General features: G+C 39.0%; 1 protein-coding gene across 1 annotated transcript in view; it reads right to left on the reverse strand.

Moving 5' to 3' along the window:
• The window catches only part of LARS1 (leucyl-tRNA synthetase 1), a 77,293-nt gene extending 59,724 nt beyond the window's left edge, over positions 1-17,569 (reverse strand). The window contains exons 1-4 of the mRNA XM_042938419.1: positions 17,391-17,569; positions 6,536-6,654; positions 3,698-3,785; positions 2,924-3,004 (exon numbers count right to left, since the gene is read on the reverse strand). Coding sequence (XP_042794353.1) covers positions 2,924-3,004; positions 3,698-3,785; positions 6,536-6,654; positions 17,391-17,396 — 294 coding nt within the window. The 5' untranslated portion in view covers positions 17,397-17,569. The remainder of the gene's footprint in view (positions 1-2,923; positions 3,005-3,697; positions 3,786-6,535; positions 6,655-17,390) is intronic.
• Between the last annotated feature and the right edge of the window lie 227 nt (positions 17,570-17,796).

Raw genomic sequence — 17,796 nt, forward strand, 5'->3', positions numbered from 1 at the left:
GGCTCTGTGCTAAAATCTCAGAGCCTGGAGTTGGCTTCTAATCTGTGTCTCCCTCTCTGCCCCCCCCTGCTCACACTCTGTCTCTGTCTCTCTCTCAAAACTAAAATATACATGAAAAAAAAAATTTTTTAAGAGAAAAACAAGACATAGCGTTATCATTTTGAATAACTATGAATCACAGCATTTATCAATTTAAAGATTACTATTTTATATCACCATCATCATCACAACCTTCTGAGGTAGATAGGACAGGTATTTAGTTAGAAAACACACACTTGAGAGATGAAGGGGTTTATCCAAAAGTTATAAATCTAGCAAACTACAGAGATAACACATGAACTTTGGCTTTCCACCCCAGCTCCTCTCAATTACACTATAATATCACTTATAACACATATCATACATATATATTATATATGTATATATATTATGTACATGTATATACACGTACATATATAGTATATGTATTATATATGTATATGTATACATATGTATATATGTATATGTAATATATATATATACACAAAGATGACACCAAGTTAAAGTTAAAAGAAAAATGCAAATATAGGATTATGACTTTTAAAAACGAAGGGGACTCTTCCATGCAGAAGAATTTCAGTTAACTAATAAGGAAAGAATGACACAACTAGAAAGTCACCATTTTATAAACACTTATTCAATAAGTGAAGCAGACAAGAAGTATCAAATGATGCTAAAACCACTGGGTTATTGGATAACCAGATATTCAGAGGCTCCCAAGGTATCATCTGCAGATTACTTTTCAATAACCCACCTTCAGAATGAAATCTGACAGTTACTAGCTCAACATCATTAAAATGGGACAAAGTGCCATTCTATGCCTTTTGATGTGATACAATGGGAAGTTTACGCCTCACCAATGTAGTATTCTTGTCAAAATATTTAACCCAGATGTAATCATGAAGAAATAATCAGAAAATTCAGACTATGGACCGTTCTACAAAATAACTAGCATACACTCTTCAACGACATCAACGTCATGACAAACTACAAGAAACCGAAAAGAATTAATGACCAAATGCAACGTGTGACCGACAACACACAAAGTAAAAAAAAGGCCGGAAAGGACATTTTGGGACAACTGGAAACATCTGACTAGAGATTAGATGAAGATGCTAATATTACATCAATGTTAAATTTCTTGGAGGGGATAATGAAACTGTGATGATGTATAAAATGCCTTTGTTCTCAAAAGACACATGCTAAAGTAGTTAGAGGTAACACAGCATGATATGTGTAACTTACTTTCAGTGAGTTCACAGAAACAGAGAAAAGAAAGTATGCATGTATTACATGTGCATTAAGAGAACCAAAGGAATTATGGAAAATGTTAATATTCAGTAACTATGAGTGAAGGGTATATGGCTGTTCATTCTATCCTTTTACCTGTTCTGCAGGTTTGACATTTTTCAAAATAAAAGGTTGGAGAAGCAAAAGAAATGGGAAGTTAAATTTCCCAACCCTCTTACATTTAAGGAATCCTTTCGACAATAATTGTCTGGCCCCTTCTTTACTGAGAATTATTTCTAATATAAATTTATGACAAATGAAGACATTTGCAAACATGATCAAAATATGATACAACTAAAACAAACAGTATTATACATTTAAAAAACTGTTTATTACTCTATGTATGTCATGAATACTTGTTAATAGTTATTATCTAAATTGAAAACAGAAATATCAATATGTAAGGTCACCAATAGAGATACAAAAATTACTGAGAAATCACTTAGACCTGGGGCGTCTGGGTGCCTCAGTTGGTTGAGCACCCGACTTTGGCTCAGGTCATAATCTCGCGGTTCGTGGGTTCAAGCCCCGCGTCAGGTTCTGTGCTGACAGCTCAGAGCCTGGAGCCTGCTTTGGATTCTATGTCTCCCTCACTCTCTGCCTGTCCCTTGCTCATGCTCTGTCTCTGTCTCTCAACAATAAATAAATGTTAAAAAAATTTTTTGGGGGGCGCCTGGGTGGCTTGGTCGGTTGAGCGTCCAACTTCGGCTCAGGTCATGATCTCACGGTCTGTGAGTTCGAGCCCCGCGTCGGGCTCTGTGCTGACAGCTCAGAGCCTGGAGCCTGTTTCAGATTCTGTGTCTCCCTCTCTCTCTGCCCCTCCCCTGTTCATGCTCTGTCTCTCTCTGTCTCAAAAATAAACATTAAAAAATAATAAATAAATAAATAAAAATAAAAAAAATAAAAAATAAAATTTTTTTTGTTAAAAGAAATCACTTAGACCTTAACGTGTACCCTTTATTTAAGTACTTCTTCAAATGCCTTTTAAAATTTAATTTTCATGGGACACAGGGGTGGCTCACTCAGTTAAGCTTCCAACTTCGGCTCAAGGTCATGATCTCATAGTTCATGCATTTGAGCCCTGCATTGAGCTCTGCACTGACAGCATGGAGACTGCTTGGGATTCTCTCCCTCTCTCTCCCTGCCCCTCTTCTCCACTCATTCTCTATCTCTCTCAAAATAAATAATAAATAAACTTTTAAAAAACTGTTTCTCAGGGCGCCTGGCTGGCTCCATTGGTTGAGCGTGCAACTTCGTCTCAGGTCACAATCGCACCGTTCATGGGTTCGAGCTCTGCATCGGGCTCTGTGCTGGAAGCTCAGAGCCTGGAGCCTGCTTCGAATACTGTGTCTCTGTCTCTCTCTCTGACCCTGCCCTGCTCACGCTCTCTCTCTCTCTCAAAAATAAATAAACATTAAAAAATATTTTTTAACTGTTTCTAATTGAAAAAAAGTTTTCACTATAATGAATTCAGCTCATGCCAAGACATTGCATTATAATAAATATCTGAAAATACTATTTCAAGCTCTTAAATTGGACATTACATCTGCTTTAAGCTAAAAAGAGTAGGAACCAATCCCAAAAGCAATCTTACCTTGATAGGCATTCCAGTACAGTGTAAACCAAAGGGAAACAGACAAATTTTTCCTTTCAGTCTCTGGTATCCTACTGCAAACTACAAAAAGAAAACTAAATTTAAATTATAAGTTTAAATGCTAGATGAATACAGAATGTTGACTGTTCATGAAGATCATGGGCTCAGATTTCCTCTTCCTCTCTTGCTTTAGAAGGAAGTCATTCCCTGGAGCGTCTGGGTGGCTCAGTCAGTTAAGAGTCTGACTCTTGATTTCAGCTCAGGTCATGATATCAGGTTCATGAGAACGAGCCCTACATCAGGCTCTGCATTAACAATGTGGAGCCTGCTTGGGATTCTCTGTCTCCCTCTGTCTGCCCTTCCCTGCCCCACTCAAAAATAAATAAATAAATATTTAAAAAGAAAAAGAAAGAAAGAAAGAAAGAAAGAAAGAAAGAAAGAAAGAAAGAAAGAAAGAAAGAAAGAAAGAAAGAAAGAAAAAAGAAGGAAGTTATTCCAAAATTCTGGCCCATTGTTCTTTTTTTCTGTCTTTTCACCAAAAAGGAATTACTTATGACCATGCATAAATAATTAGAACCCTGCACACATACACACAGCATATACAAATTAAATATAAGAATATTTAATATAGGTAAAAATATAAAATTTAGGCTTAAAATTAAGGAATTCTAAGTTCTCTTAACAGGAAATAAATCCCATACATGCCATTTTCTTCAAAATAGTATTTATCAAAGACCCTCAATCCCATTATGTTAACCACAGAGGAAACATTACCTCACATTTGGATAAAGAAAATGTGTGTCCCAAATGAAGGCGCCCATTCATATACGGATATGGGAAGGTTACAAAGTACTTGCCCTTGCTGCAAAACAATCATGAAAAAACAAAGTACAGAAAAGAAAATGTTAAGTTCCTTTTAAAATGAGGAGCTAGGGGGAAGGGAAAGCTTATTACAAACAACTTGTTTAAATTTTATTATTTAAAAGACCTTTAAAAGTAAACATATGAATGTGGAAATTAAAAGCCCTCTGAAATTGAAACTTAATTGTGATTTAGAAAAAATAAAATGTTTATGGTTAGATATTAAAGAAATAAATATCCTTGCAGCAAATACTGGAGGTTTAACTTAAAAATGCTGAGTAAAGATAATTTACTGAGGATAATTTTAATACTCTTAGGAAACTGGATTAATTTAGTATTTTAGTGATTAAATGAGATTTGCCTTCATTTGATATATATAAAGCAATTCAAAGTCCATCAGCTATAATAAAACATCTTCAGTATTACATGACACATGGAAAATTAATTTAAGAAGTGTCTCTCTAAAGCTGTTTAATTTATTATATTATTTTTTCTTACAATCAAATGTATAACGTACCTATAAAAGTTACAAAGCACAATAAAATGAATGCCTGTAAGCATGCTATCCAAGTGATGAGCCCACTGAATCTACACTGTGTGCTCCTCAGCCCTCTCCCTGCAGAGAAAACTAGTATCTTGAAATCTACTTTTGTCATTCCCTTCATTTTGAATAGTTTATATCTCTGTCTGTGTCCTTAAACAATGTTATCACTTACTTTTGCTCACCTATGAGCTTCATTAAAAATTATACACCAGGGCACATGGCTGGCTGGCTCAGTTGGTAGAGCAAGCGACTCTAGGGTTGTGATTTCAAGCCCCATGTCGGGTGGAGATATTACTGAAAAAAACTCTTTTTTCATTCAATGTTACATTTCTAAGTTCCCTCACTTCATTTTCTTTCATGGAACAAAGTTTTCAGTTCACTCACGATAACTTTACCTGAAGTTGGCCAAAATTCTAGAAACAACAAAAGCTATAAAGTATAACATCAAAGACTTTATATTACAGCAACACTCTTAATTTCTTTAAAAAAAAAAAAAAAAAAAAAAAAAAGTCCAAATTCAGAGTTGCCTGAGTGGCTCAGTCAGTTAAGTGTTTGACTTCAGATCAGGTTGTGATCTTGCAGTTTGTGCCTTTGACCTCAGCATCGGGTTCTCTGCTGTCAACACAGAGCCTGCTTTAGATCCTCTGTCCTCCTCTCTCTCTGTACCCCCCTGCACATGCACGCTTTCTCTCTCTTTCTCAAAAATAAACATAAAAAAATTCCACTAGCATGTTGCTTAGTAGCAAGGAAAGTACCTTTTGAAATCAGAATGTCCTAAAAAGTAGTCCAGGCCCTGTCAATTCCTAGCTATGCAACCTGGAACTGGTTACTTAGCCTCCCTGTACCTCAGTATCCTCATCTATAAAATGGGAATAGGGGCACCTGGGTGGCCCAGTCAGTTGAGCATCTGACTTTGGCTCAGGTCAAGATTTCACGGTTTGTGGGTTTGAGCCCCATGTTGGGCTCTGTGCTGACAGCTCAGACCCTGGAGCCTGCTTCAGATTCTGTGTCTCCCTCTCTCTCTGCCCTTCCTCTGCTTGTGCTCTGACTCTGTCTCTCAAAAATAAATAAATGCTTAAAAAATATATTAATAAAGAAATAAAATAAGGATAAAAATACTGCTAACCTTAAAGTGTTATTAAAAAGATTAAATGATAATAGGCATACTAAAAATGGAATATTTCCTAAGCCTTTGCATAACAACCAATAAGTTTTCAAGATTAGCTACTATTTTAATTATTGTCAATGTATTTCGTCATTGTAACAAGAACATTTTTCTACATTTCAACATATCTGAAATTGAGATGCTCCTATAATTGATGCATACATTTATTACACTACTGTTTGGGGGCAGTTATTTTGTTTTTATTTTTCCCTAGTACCATATCATTACCTGTGGCTTGTCTTATAATCGATGCTTAAAACCAAGGCAATACAGTATTTATGAAATAAGATCTTAAAATACAGAAACCCTTGAAAAAAAATTTTTAAAGAGTTGGGTTGTTGTTGTTTTTTTTTTTGTTTTGTTTTTTAGCATTTATTTATTTCTGAGAGAGAGAGAACACACCCAAGCTAGCAAGCAAGGGAAGGGCAAAGAGAGGGAGACAGAGGATCTGAACAGGGCTCCACCCTGACAGCAGAGAGACCGATGTGGGGCTCCAACTCATGAACCACAAGATCATGACCTGAGCCAAAGTCAGAAGCTTAACTGACTAAGCCACCAAGGTGCCCCTGAAACCCTTCAAAATTTAATACTTGGTGTCTTTGGACATAATTACCACCATAATATGAATCTCTACTAGAATAATCTCATTTTATCAGTTAGGAAAGACAAAACTTCAAAACATTCTCTTTTGTCTAAATATGAAAAATATTAGTTAAAAAAAAAGCTATGTAGAAAAAGTCCTTTAAGAATTCTATAGGAGGAGCATCTAGCTCACTCAGAGAGCATGCAACTCTTGATCCCAGGGTCGTGAATTCAAGTCCCACACTAGGCACAGAGCTCACTTAAAAAAAAAAAAAAAAAAAAAAAAAAAGAATTCTATTGGAAAGAAAATCCTACTTTGAAATCGAGAAAATAAAAGTTACCTTCTTCAGCCCATTTCAGACATTATAAGTACAATCTGCCTTATCCTTTCCACAAAGCAGTTTCTGTAGCCAACAGTCTTGGGAACACAAGATGTAGAACTTCATAAAGTACTACTCACCTAGTCTGGTTCTCCACATTAGATGCATTAACCTCAAACACTTTCTCAGTATCCCATTTCTGTTGGATTTCTTTCTCAATCTTCTTCAAAAAGTCCACTTTTGCTGTTCCTTTTCTTTCCTGTTGGACACAAAAGAGATACAACAATCCACTGTATACTTGGACAGTCTTGCTTTAAAAAAAGAAAAAAAAAATACGTTCACATAGAACAAGCTGTTTACTTATAGGCAATTTTTCCATGGTTGTCATGAACTTTAAACAAACAAGATTAAAAATTTGCGCTATCACAATCTGTTTACTTTAAACACCAAAGGGATAGTTAATGAATTACTAAAATATATAAAGGGCTTTGAAATACTTCTATTAAATGAGACACTAAAACAGATACTGTTCCTATTTAGTTAAGATGCACAAATACTTAGAAAAGTACAAGATGGCCAAGCTGCAATAATGCTCAATCAAAGGATGCTGAGACCCGATGGGAAGAGGCTGAGGAAGGGTTAGTTATCTACATGTTTTTTTTCAAGGCAACTGATGAAGAACTCCTCTCCAAAATGGTTAACAGACTATTAACATGAAATTTAAATGAAACAGAATGGCAAGCATGTCTCTAATATATCAGACGTACCAGCAACATTGCCATCCTTCCATAAGCTGCCTGTGGATGAAAGTGAAAGCAAAAAAACAAGCATGATCATTCAACCTCTGAAAAAGGAAGCGTTAGAGCTTCCTTCTCAGTTTGTGACTGTGAAAAACAGATGCTAAAAGCAGGTAAGTCAAAGCTGGCGTGGAATGAAACACAGAGCAGACAAGTATGAAAGCTGGATACTAATGGACCATACACAAATCTAATTCTGTTTTGAAATTTAGTATTAGTCTCTAAAATGTATTTTCTGGTATAGTTATCTGAACTGAAATTGGATTTTACCCCCTTCTTATGTGCAAACATTCCCAGATTGTGCAGCATTTTCAAATGAGAAAATACCTGGGCTCTATTCATACCTTTTTTTTTAAGATTTTTTTTTTTAAGTAATGTCTACACCCAACATGAGGCTCAAACTTACAACCCCAAGATCAAGAGTCACATGTTCTACCAAGTGAGCCAGCCAGGTGCCTCTGGGTTCTACTCATACTTTTACAACCTACTACACAAGACGACCTTGCCAAGTTACCTAAAGACTGCAACTCAGTCTCCTTTAAGAGTGCCTCTCTCTGTCCTTTCACCCAACAATTTAAAAAATGCTTTCCATTGGGGCGACTGGCTGGCTCAGTCCAGGGAGCACACAACTCTTGATCTTGGGTACGTGAGTTCAAGCCCACATTGGGCATATAATTCACTTAAAAATATGTATTTAGGGGTGCCTGGGTGGCTCTGCCAGCTGAGCGTCCAACTTCAGCTCAGGTCATGATCTCACAGCTTGTGAGTTCAAGCCTCATGTCGGGCTCTGTGCTGACAGTGTGGAGCCTGCTTGGGATTCTCTCCCTTTCCCTCTCTCCCTGTCCCCTCCCCACATGCTCTCTCTCTTCTCTTTCTCAGATAAACTTTAAATAGATACACAATGTATATACACACATATGTATATACGTGAGATCAGGTCAAGATCTCAGTTTGTGAGTTTGAGACCTGCGCTGGGCTCTGTGCTGACAGCTCAGAGCCTCGAGCCTGCTTCAGATTCTGTGTCTCCCTCCCTTCCCCTGCTCACCCTCTGTCCCTCTCTCTCATGAATAATCAAACATTAAAAAAAATTTTTTTTAATTTTAAATTTAAAAAAAGTATGCTCTCTCTCTCCAAAATAAACAAACATTTAAAAAACATTGGGGCACCTGAGTGGCTCAGTCGAATGAGCATCTAACTTCAGCTCAGGTCATCATCTCCCAGTTCATGAATTTGAGCCCTGCATCAGGCTCATTGCTGTGGTGCAGACACTGCTTCAGATCCTCTGCCCACCTCTCTTTGCCCCTCTCCCACCGGCGTTCTCTCAAAAATAAACATTTTTTTTAATTTACAAATAAAAAAAAATTTTTTTAATTTTTAAAAAAGGGGCGCCTCGGTGGCTCAGTTGGTTAAGCATCCGACTTTGGCTCAGGTCATGATCTCACAGCTTGTGGGTTGGAGCTCCACACTGGGCTCTGTGCTGATAGCTCAGAGCCTGGAGTCTGCTTCGGATTCTCTGTCTCCCCCTCGCTCGCTCTGTCTCTCTCTCAAAAATAGACATTAAAAAAATTAATACATATATATACACACACACACATATATTTTATACTACTTTTTAAAAAAGTGGACCGCCTGGTGGCCTCGGTCAGTAGAGCATGTGACTCCTGACCTCTGTGTTGTGAGTTGAAGCCCCACATTGTATGTAGAGCTTACAAAAACTACTTTTGGGGCAGCTGGGTGGTCAGTTGGTTTAGCACCTGACTCCTGATTTCAACTTAGGTGATGATCTCATGGTTCATGGGATCAAACCCCATATCAGGCTCTGTGCTGAGTGTGGAGCCTGCCTGGGATTCTCTCTCCCTCTCTCTCTCTGACCATCCCCAGCTGACACTCTCGCTCTCTCTCAATCAATGAATCTATCAATCAATAAGCTTTCTATTTGTATCACAAATATACTGGACTTTTAAATGGTTACACAAATTTGAACACTTGCAAAGAGGAATTATGTGCAATAAAAAAACCCCAAACTTAACATTATTTCTCCAATAACTATCTTAAATATACTTTGTGTATTAAGTAATAAAATAACAAACACTATTAAAATTAAGATTTAATACAAATCTACTAAAAGGTATCAGCTCTGTTGTACTATTTTCAGTTTTCTATATTTTAAACCAAAGAACGGTTTCCTATTTTTTAACGTAGTTAAACGTAGTTTTAACGTCGTTAAAAAACAGGAGACAAAGACAAGCAACAGAAAGATGAGATATCAGCTTACAAGGAGGAGGTAAATGATGGATTAAAGGAAGAACCCTGCCAGAGAGGCAGAGAAGAAATGAGAAAGAATTCCCTACTTTGAAAAGTCCTGGGGACACCTGGCTGACTCAGTCAGTAGAGCACACAACTCTTGACCTTGGGGTTGTGAGTTCTAGCCCTGTGCTGGGTGTAGAGATTACTTAAAATCTTAAAGGGGCACCTGGGTGCCTCAGTCGGTTGAGTGTCCGACTTTGGCTCAGGTCATGATCTCATGGTTTGTGAGTTCAAGCCCTATGTCGGGCTCTGTGCTGACAGCTCAAAGCCTGGAGCCTGCTTCGGATTCTGTGTCTCCCTCTCTCTCTCTGCCCCTCCCCCACTCATGCTCTGTCTCTGTCTCTCAAAAATGAATAAACATTAAAAAAAATTTTTTTAATAAATAAATAAAATCTTAAAGGGGCACCTGGGTAGCTCAGTCAGTTAAGCATGGGACTTCAGCTCAAGTCATGATCTTGCAGTTCATGGGTTCAAGCCCCGCACCACACTGGGCTCTGTGCTGACAGCTCAGAGCCTGGAGCCTGTTTCAGTTTCTGTGTCTCCCTCTCTCGCTGCCCCTCTCCTGCTCAAACTGTGACTCTCTCTCTCTCAAAAATTAGCATTAAAAAAAAAGTTTAAATAAATAAATAAACTCTTTGAAAAAAAGAGACAGAAAAAAGAAAAAGAAAAATCATGGACATAACAAGTTCCTCCAGTAATTAAAGGAAAATAAAAGTGACAAGGAAATATTTTGTTTCTATAAATCCTTACAGGATTGCTGAGTGGAAATGATATCAAAACACAAATATAATCAAGTCAATTCCTTTTCAGAGGATCTCTATAGTGGTCAGAATAGATTCTATACTGTTAAACCTGGCACTTAAGGCCCTTCTTGTCTCATTTCTGCCAAGTCCCTCCCTCCTTCCTTTTTTATATATTTTTTTTAGTGTTTATTTATTTTTCAGAGAGAGCATGCACGTAAGCATGCACAAGCAAGGGAGGGGCAGAGAGAGAGGGAGACACAGAATCTGAAGCAGGCTCCAGTCTCTGAACGGTCAGCACAGAGCCGGACATGGGGCTCGAACTCACAAACTGCGAGATCATGACCTGAGCCGAACTCACAGGCTTAACTGACTGAGCCATCCAGGCACCACTCAGGTCACCCACTGTAAAGGACATGAAAGAAACAGTCTTCACAAATTACCAAGAACTATGTTTTTTTTCACTGTTATTGAGCACATTAAATGCACAAAATCTCTTTGAGGTTTCTGCTTCTCAGAAAAACTTGTCCATCAAAACATCCAAGGTCAATTGTAATGAAACCTGATATTGGCCCCACCACCAACTGTTGTTTGACCTTGAGAAGTGACTTGATCAATCTGAGCCTTAATTTCTTCACTGGTTATTTAACTAGACAATTGGTTATAATAATTAGTTAAAAGGTTATTTGACAAGTCAGAGGTTCAAAACTTTGGCATTTTTGACAGTTTAGGTTAAATAATTTTTTGTGTTTTGTCTTGTGCATTGTAAGAGGCTTAGAAGCATCCCTGGCTTCTGCCCACTAGATGCCAGGAGAATCCCCTAGTTGTGACAACCAAACACTCTCCAGACCAAATGTTCTCAGGAGGACAAGACCATCCCCAGTAAAGAACCACTAAAAAAGATAACAAGCTCTTCCATATATTCCTAATATTCTGCAGTTCTTGAAACTTTTATGAACATTAACTTTTTGCATCTTAACAATAACCCTAAGAAGGAGGCAGACCAGTGATTACCATTTCAAAGATGATAAATGATAAATCTGAAGTTCGGAGATCATTGTGGCAGCAAAAAGTCAAGGTGGACAAAAATGTTCATCTTCTGGCTTCTATTTCTGCTTCCTCCTAGTACTCTAGCCATGTCCTAGCTGCCACCACTTACTAGCTGTAGAACCTTAGACAAATTCCTTAAGCTTTCTAAGCTTCTATTTCTTTATCTTTAAATGGGAATAAAAATTATACTAACATTATAGTATTAGTATGAAAATTAAAAGAGTTAAGGGGCTCCTAGGTGTCTCGGTTAAGTGTTTGACTTTGGCTCAGGTCATGATCTCACAGTTTGTGAGTTCGAGCCCCACATTGGGCTGTGTGCTGACAGCGCAGAGTCTGGAACCTGCTTCAGATTCTGTGTCTCCCTCTCTCTCTGCTCCTCCCTCACTTATGCTGTCTCTCTCTCAAAAATAAACAAACATTAAAAAGAAAGAGTTAATACAGACAAAGGACTTAACCTTGGGCTGGACTCATGGTAAATGCACGATAATGTTAACCAATACCACAAAGAGACATCTAGACATCATGTGATTTTATTAGGTATGAAAATGGCATTGGGATTATGTTTTAAGAGAAGTTATCATTACATTAAAAAATATTAAAATATGTATCGATGTAAAAACTTATACTAAACTATGTCAGATATGTATGTACAGTGCCTGGAATCTGCTTAAAATGAATCCTGAGGGGTGGAGGGGCAGGGTCCCAGGAAGGGATATATGAAACAAAATAGTCCTGAACTGCCAATTATTGAAGTTGGTTGATGGGTACACGGAAGTACATAATACTATTATCTCTATTTTGCTGACTATTTAAATTTTCCAAATGAAAGTTTAAAAACAATATTTTTTTTAGATTGGCTATTCTGTTCATTATATCACATCCCCAGATCCCCTCTAAAAGTCTGATATGTAACTAGAAGAGATTAAAACTGTCAAAAGCTTGGGGCGCTTGGGTGGCTTTGTCATTTAAGTGTCCAACTCTTGGTTTCAGCTCAGGTCATAATCAAATGGCTTGACCTTGAGCCGCTGGTTGGGATTCTGTCTCCGTCCCTCTCTACCTCTCTCTCCCACTCGAGATCTCTCTCTCTCTCTCTCTCATTCTCATTCTCTCCCTCTCTCTCAAAAATACACAAATAAAAATTTTAAATACACAAAAATAAAAATAGAACTGTCAAAAGCTCTAAAAAATAAATACTATGCTGGGTGGTGGCTCAGTTGGTTAAGCATCCAACTTCAACTCAGGTAATGATCTCATGGTCTGTGAGTTTGAGCCCCACATCGGGCTCTGTGCTGACAGCTAAGAGCCTGGAGCCTGCTTCAGATCTGTGTCTCCATCTCTCTCTGCCCCTCCCCAGCTTGCATTCTGTCTCTGTCTCTTTATCTCTCTCTCAAAAATAAACATTAAACAATTTTTTTTTATTTTTTTTAAATGTTTATTTTTGAGTGAGAGAGAGAGAGAGAGAGAGAGACAGAGCTCAAGCAGGGGAAGGGCCAGAGAGAGAGGGAGACCCAGAATCCAAAGCAGGCTCCAGGTTCTGAGTTGTCAGCACAGAGCCGGATGCGGGGCTCGAACTCACAGACCGTGAGATCATGACCTGAGCCGAAATCAGGTGCTTAACCGACTGAACCACCCAGGCGCCCCTAAACAATTTTTTTAAAATAAATACTACTCTGATATGAAGAAAATTTTAGTTTATTATTTATAAATTCAATTATAAAATAAAAACTAATATCCTATCCATGCTATCACATGTTCATTGTCTTACACACTTCATTATTGATAAGATTTCCTCTGGAAACAGAAAACTTTCTTTATTGAAGATGTTTGCAAAAGAAATTTCCTAATTTGGCAAAAGACATGAATAGACACTTCTCCAAAGAAGATATCCAGATGACCAACCGACACATGAAAAAATGCTCCACATCACTCATCATCAGGGAAATACAAATAAAAACCACAATGAGATACCACCTCACACCTGTCAGAATGGCTATCATTAACAACTCAGGCAACAACAGATATTGGTGAGGATGCAGAGAAAGAGGATCTCTTTTGCACTGCTGGTGGGAATGCAAACTGGTGCAGCCACTCTGGGAAACAGTATGGAGGTTCCTCAAAAAACTAAAAATAGAACTACCCTACGACCCAGCAATTGCACTACTAGGTATTTATCCATGGGATACAGATGTGCTGTTTCAAAGGAACACATGCACCCCCATGTTTATAGCAGTACTATCGACAATAGCCAAAGTAAGGAAAGAGTCCAAATGTCCATCAATGGATGAATGGATAAAGATGTGGTATATCTATACAATGGAGTATTATTCGGCAATCAAAAAGAATGAAATCTTGCCATTTGCAACTACGTGGATGGAACTAGAAGCTATTATGCTAAGTGAAATTAGTCAGAGAAAGACAAAAATCATATGACTTCACTCATATGAGGACTTTAAGAGACAAAACAGATGAACATAAGGGAAGGGAAACAAAAATAATATAAAAACAGGGAGGGGGACAAAACAGAAGAGACTCATAAATATGGAGAACAAACTGAGGGTTACAGGAGGGGTTGTGGGAGGGGGGATGGGCTAAATAGGTAAGGAGCACCAAGGAATCTACTCCTGAAATCATTGTTGCACTATATGCTAACTAATTTGGATGTAAATTTTAAAATATATAAAAAATAAAACAAGTTATTAAAAAAAAAAAAGAAATATCCTAATTAGCTTGCAATTGGGGGTAACACAATGATTAACAGAATGAACTCCAGTGTGGGACCAAATGAATTCTAATTCTTCCTCTGAGTAGACCTGATGCCTTATTTTCCCCATCAATAAAATGGGGATAAAGCACCCACTTTTATAGGGTTGTTCAGATGAAAACTTTTGTAAAACACTAATGCATGGCACAGAATAATCGGTACATTTAAAACACACAATAAAATCGGTACATTTTATTATTTTTATTGTTACTTGTTCTTTCTAAAGGGAGTTCTTACTGGATTCTTCCAATGAAACTAACTTTAATGTCAGCCCAGTACCATGACAGTGTAAAACATGAATATTTGCAGAGGCCAAGAAGTGAATAAAGTAAAACAATCAGATCTACCAGAAATATTGCCAGTTTCCTTACACAAAACATAAAAAGAATAAAAATGTACTAAAGTCTTCCAAACTGAAAAAACTCATTCCCATTAACACCAAAAAGAAGAAAAAAGAAAGAAAGACCTGCAAATTCCACATCAGCTAAGGATATCATCATGGGGGAGAGGGGTTGGTAGGGAGGCAATGAGCAACTTGGGACAGAAGAAAAAGCTCTGGACCAAGAGTCGGAAGGCATGTGTTTTCCTGGGAAGCAGGATGACATAGTGACTGAAAAATGAATCAATCCCTTTGAGTTCTGATCACTTTCATCCTGTCCTAGTTATAAGAAATCAGACCTGTTAGGTAAGCTCTCTAAGCATGGGGTTCTTCACCTGTAAACTGCAAATAAGAGTGCCTAACTCAAACAGATTAGCGTGAACACTCAATAAGACAATTCAAATAAAATGCTAAACAAAAAGCATGACACATAAGAAATGTTAGTTATTGATATTATTGATCCTAACTCTGCTAGAATTCCAACTCTAATAATTCCTCAACCCCATTGGGTCCTACTGATCATGACCTTTTTTCACTAATCTTTAGGCGCCTACCACCCCATGTCCTCATTTCTGTCCCTTAAATCCATCTGTATAATTCTTCGGTTTTCCCTTTACCATTCTTGCCTGGCAAAACTCCATCCATCCGTCCCATCCAACTGCTCTGTTCCTTCACTTAGGCAGCTGAAAGTGGCAAGAGATAAGCACTCAACCATGCTGACTGGCCTCCATTTAAATTCATGTCCACTAATATCAAGTGATGCCCAGCCACACTACTAATTTCTGAAATCCACTTCGTTACTCCTTCTCCTAGACTAGTGCTTCTCAACTTTAATGTGTATACTGTGCAATACAGTAGCCACTAGCCACACATGACTTGTTAATTTTAAAGTTATATTAAAATTCAGTCCTTCAACTGCACTAGCCACATTTCAAGGGCTCAGTTGCCCCGTGTGGCTAGTGGCTCCCAAATTAGTGCAAATATAAAAAGTTCTATTGAGGGCAATGTCCTAGACAATTGTTTTATGCTTTCTCCTCTCTCCTCAATCCTCCAACAATTCCTCTTCCATCCTCATTTCTAGCTGTTAATCTTGGTTCTTAATTGAATTAGAAACCAGAAGTGAACAGAAAATTTTCACAGCCTCCCTCATCACATCTACCTACCCACATGCCTGTGTACCTATATAGTCTGTCTTCTTTCCTGTTACTATTAACCCTTCCACTGATGCACTGGATCTCATGCCTTCTGTTCTACTCAGGAACAGCACTTCAGCAATCATCCCTTTTCCACATCAATGTTTCCTTTCCACAGGGTAATTCCCATGAGCATACAAGTATTGGTAATTTCTTCTACGTTTAAAAAAAGAAAAGAGGGGCGCCTGGGTGGCTCAGTCGGTTAACCGGCCGACTTCGGCTCAGGTCATGATCTCGCGGTCCGTGAGTTCAAGCCCCGCGTCGGGCTCTGTGCTGACAGCTCAGAGCCTGGAGCCTGTTTCAGATTCTGTGTCTCCCTCTCTCTGACCCTCCTCCCCCGTTCATGCTCTGTCTCTCTCTGTCTCAAAAATAAATAAACGTTAAAAAAAAAATTTTTTTTAAATAAAAAAAATAAAAAAAGAAAAGAAAGTCCTCTTTTGACTTTCATCTGTTACCCCAATTCTCTGCTCTCCTTTATAAAATTCCTCAAGAGTTATCCATACTCTTGATCTCCAGTCCATCTCTTCCCATTCTTTCTTGAACCCAGCAGCCTTACATGACCTACATCCATCCACCCATCAATATCCATCACATACACTATCATCATTTCCAGTATCACTGTCCTTTGGATATACAACCCTCCTTGCTTTTCTCTCAGTGTGGCTTCTGCCTAGATATCGTCTCCTCCATATAGCTGCATGGCTTGCTCCCTTACCTCCTTTTTGCCACAATGCCACCTTCTTAGAAAAGCCTTTGTTGATCACAGGTTTGTTTTTTTTTTAAACAAACGTTTTTTTAATCTTTATTTTTGAGAGAGAGAGAGAGAGAGACAGAGTGAGAGCAGGGGAGGAACAGAGAGAGAGGGAGACGCAGAATCCGAAGCAGGCTCCAGGCTCCAAGCTGTCAGCACAGAGCCCAACGCGGGGCTGGAACGCACAAACCGTGAGATCATGACCTGAGCCGAAGTCGGATGCTTATCCGACTGAGCCACCCAGGCGCCCCTTGATCACAGTTTTAAAACTGCAACCCTACCCCACCTCACACTTAAGAGTCTCCCCTTCCTGCTCTATTTTTAATAGGACTTACTGGCGCCAGACATATTTTACCAAATATTTTAGCATGTAACTCTCTCATACACACACACGTAAACACCATGAATGTAGAGATTTTTGTCTGTTTAAAAAACTTTTTTTTGTTAAAAGAAGGAACAAAGGGGGCGCCTGGGTGGCTCAGTGGGTTGAGCATCGACCTGGGCTCAGGTCATGATCTCACCACTCGTGAGTTCAAGCCCCACACTGGGCTCTGGGCTCTGTGGGCTCTATGCTGACAGCTCAGAGGCTGGAGCCTGCTTGGGATTCCGTGTCTCCCTCTCTCTCTTTACCCCTCCCTTGCTCATGCTCTGTCTCTGTCTCTCAAAAATATATAAACATTAAAAAAAAACAAAACTTTTTTTAAAGGAGGAACAAAGTTACCTACTTCCCTCTCTCCAAATGGGTTTTAGACACGTCGTGAAATTAACACACGTAACATTAAGTAGTGTGTAAAGTTAAAGATACCAGTTCCGGGCTCAACAGATAGCAAGAAAACGCGCATCCTCACAACATCCACACCTTTAATGTGGGGGTCAAGGCATTCCCTGTGTTTAGATAAGGATTTTTCCTTTCAGGACAACGGCTACCACATGGAGACCCCAGCTTCTGGCAAAAGCAAACAGATCAGCCGGGTTATAGGGCCGGGCAGAGCGGACTCTCTTCCCGGCAGAACTCACCGCCATGGCACCGCCCAACCAATTCTGCAACCCACGACAGTGACCTCGGCGATCCTCTCAAAGCAGTGATCCCAACCTTTCACTTCCGTCTGGGGGTAGCCAGGCCTCCCAATACACTGAAGCACACACTTTACACCTGATGAGGCAATCGCCCGCTCACAGCTAACTACTGCCTTGTGCATCCCGTAGCCCGCCGGGAATTGTAGTTTCCAGACCACTAGAGCCCAAGTCTAGCAGTCACTTATTGACTACAACTCCCATAGAGCAACAGGCTACCGGAAATTGAACCTCTAGGTCACGCGGTGGTGACACCGGTAGTGATGTCAGGGGCATGTTGAACTACAAAGTCCATGAGGCTGTTCGAAGTCGCAGATTGCCGCGAACGCGCCTATGGTCCAGTTCCCTG

Source organism: Panthera leo, chromosome A1, assembly GCF_018350215.1.
Source record: "Panthera leo isolate Ple1 chromosome A1, P.leo_Ple1_pat1.1, whole genome shotgun sequence".
In the NCBI taxonomy this organism is placed as follows: domain Eukaryota; kingdom Metazoa; phylum Chordata; class Mammalia; order Carnivora; family Felidae; genus Panthera; species Panthera leo.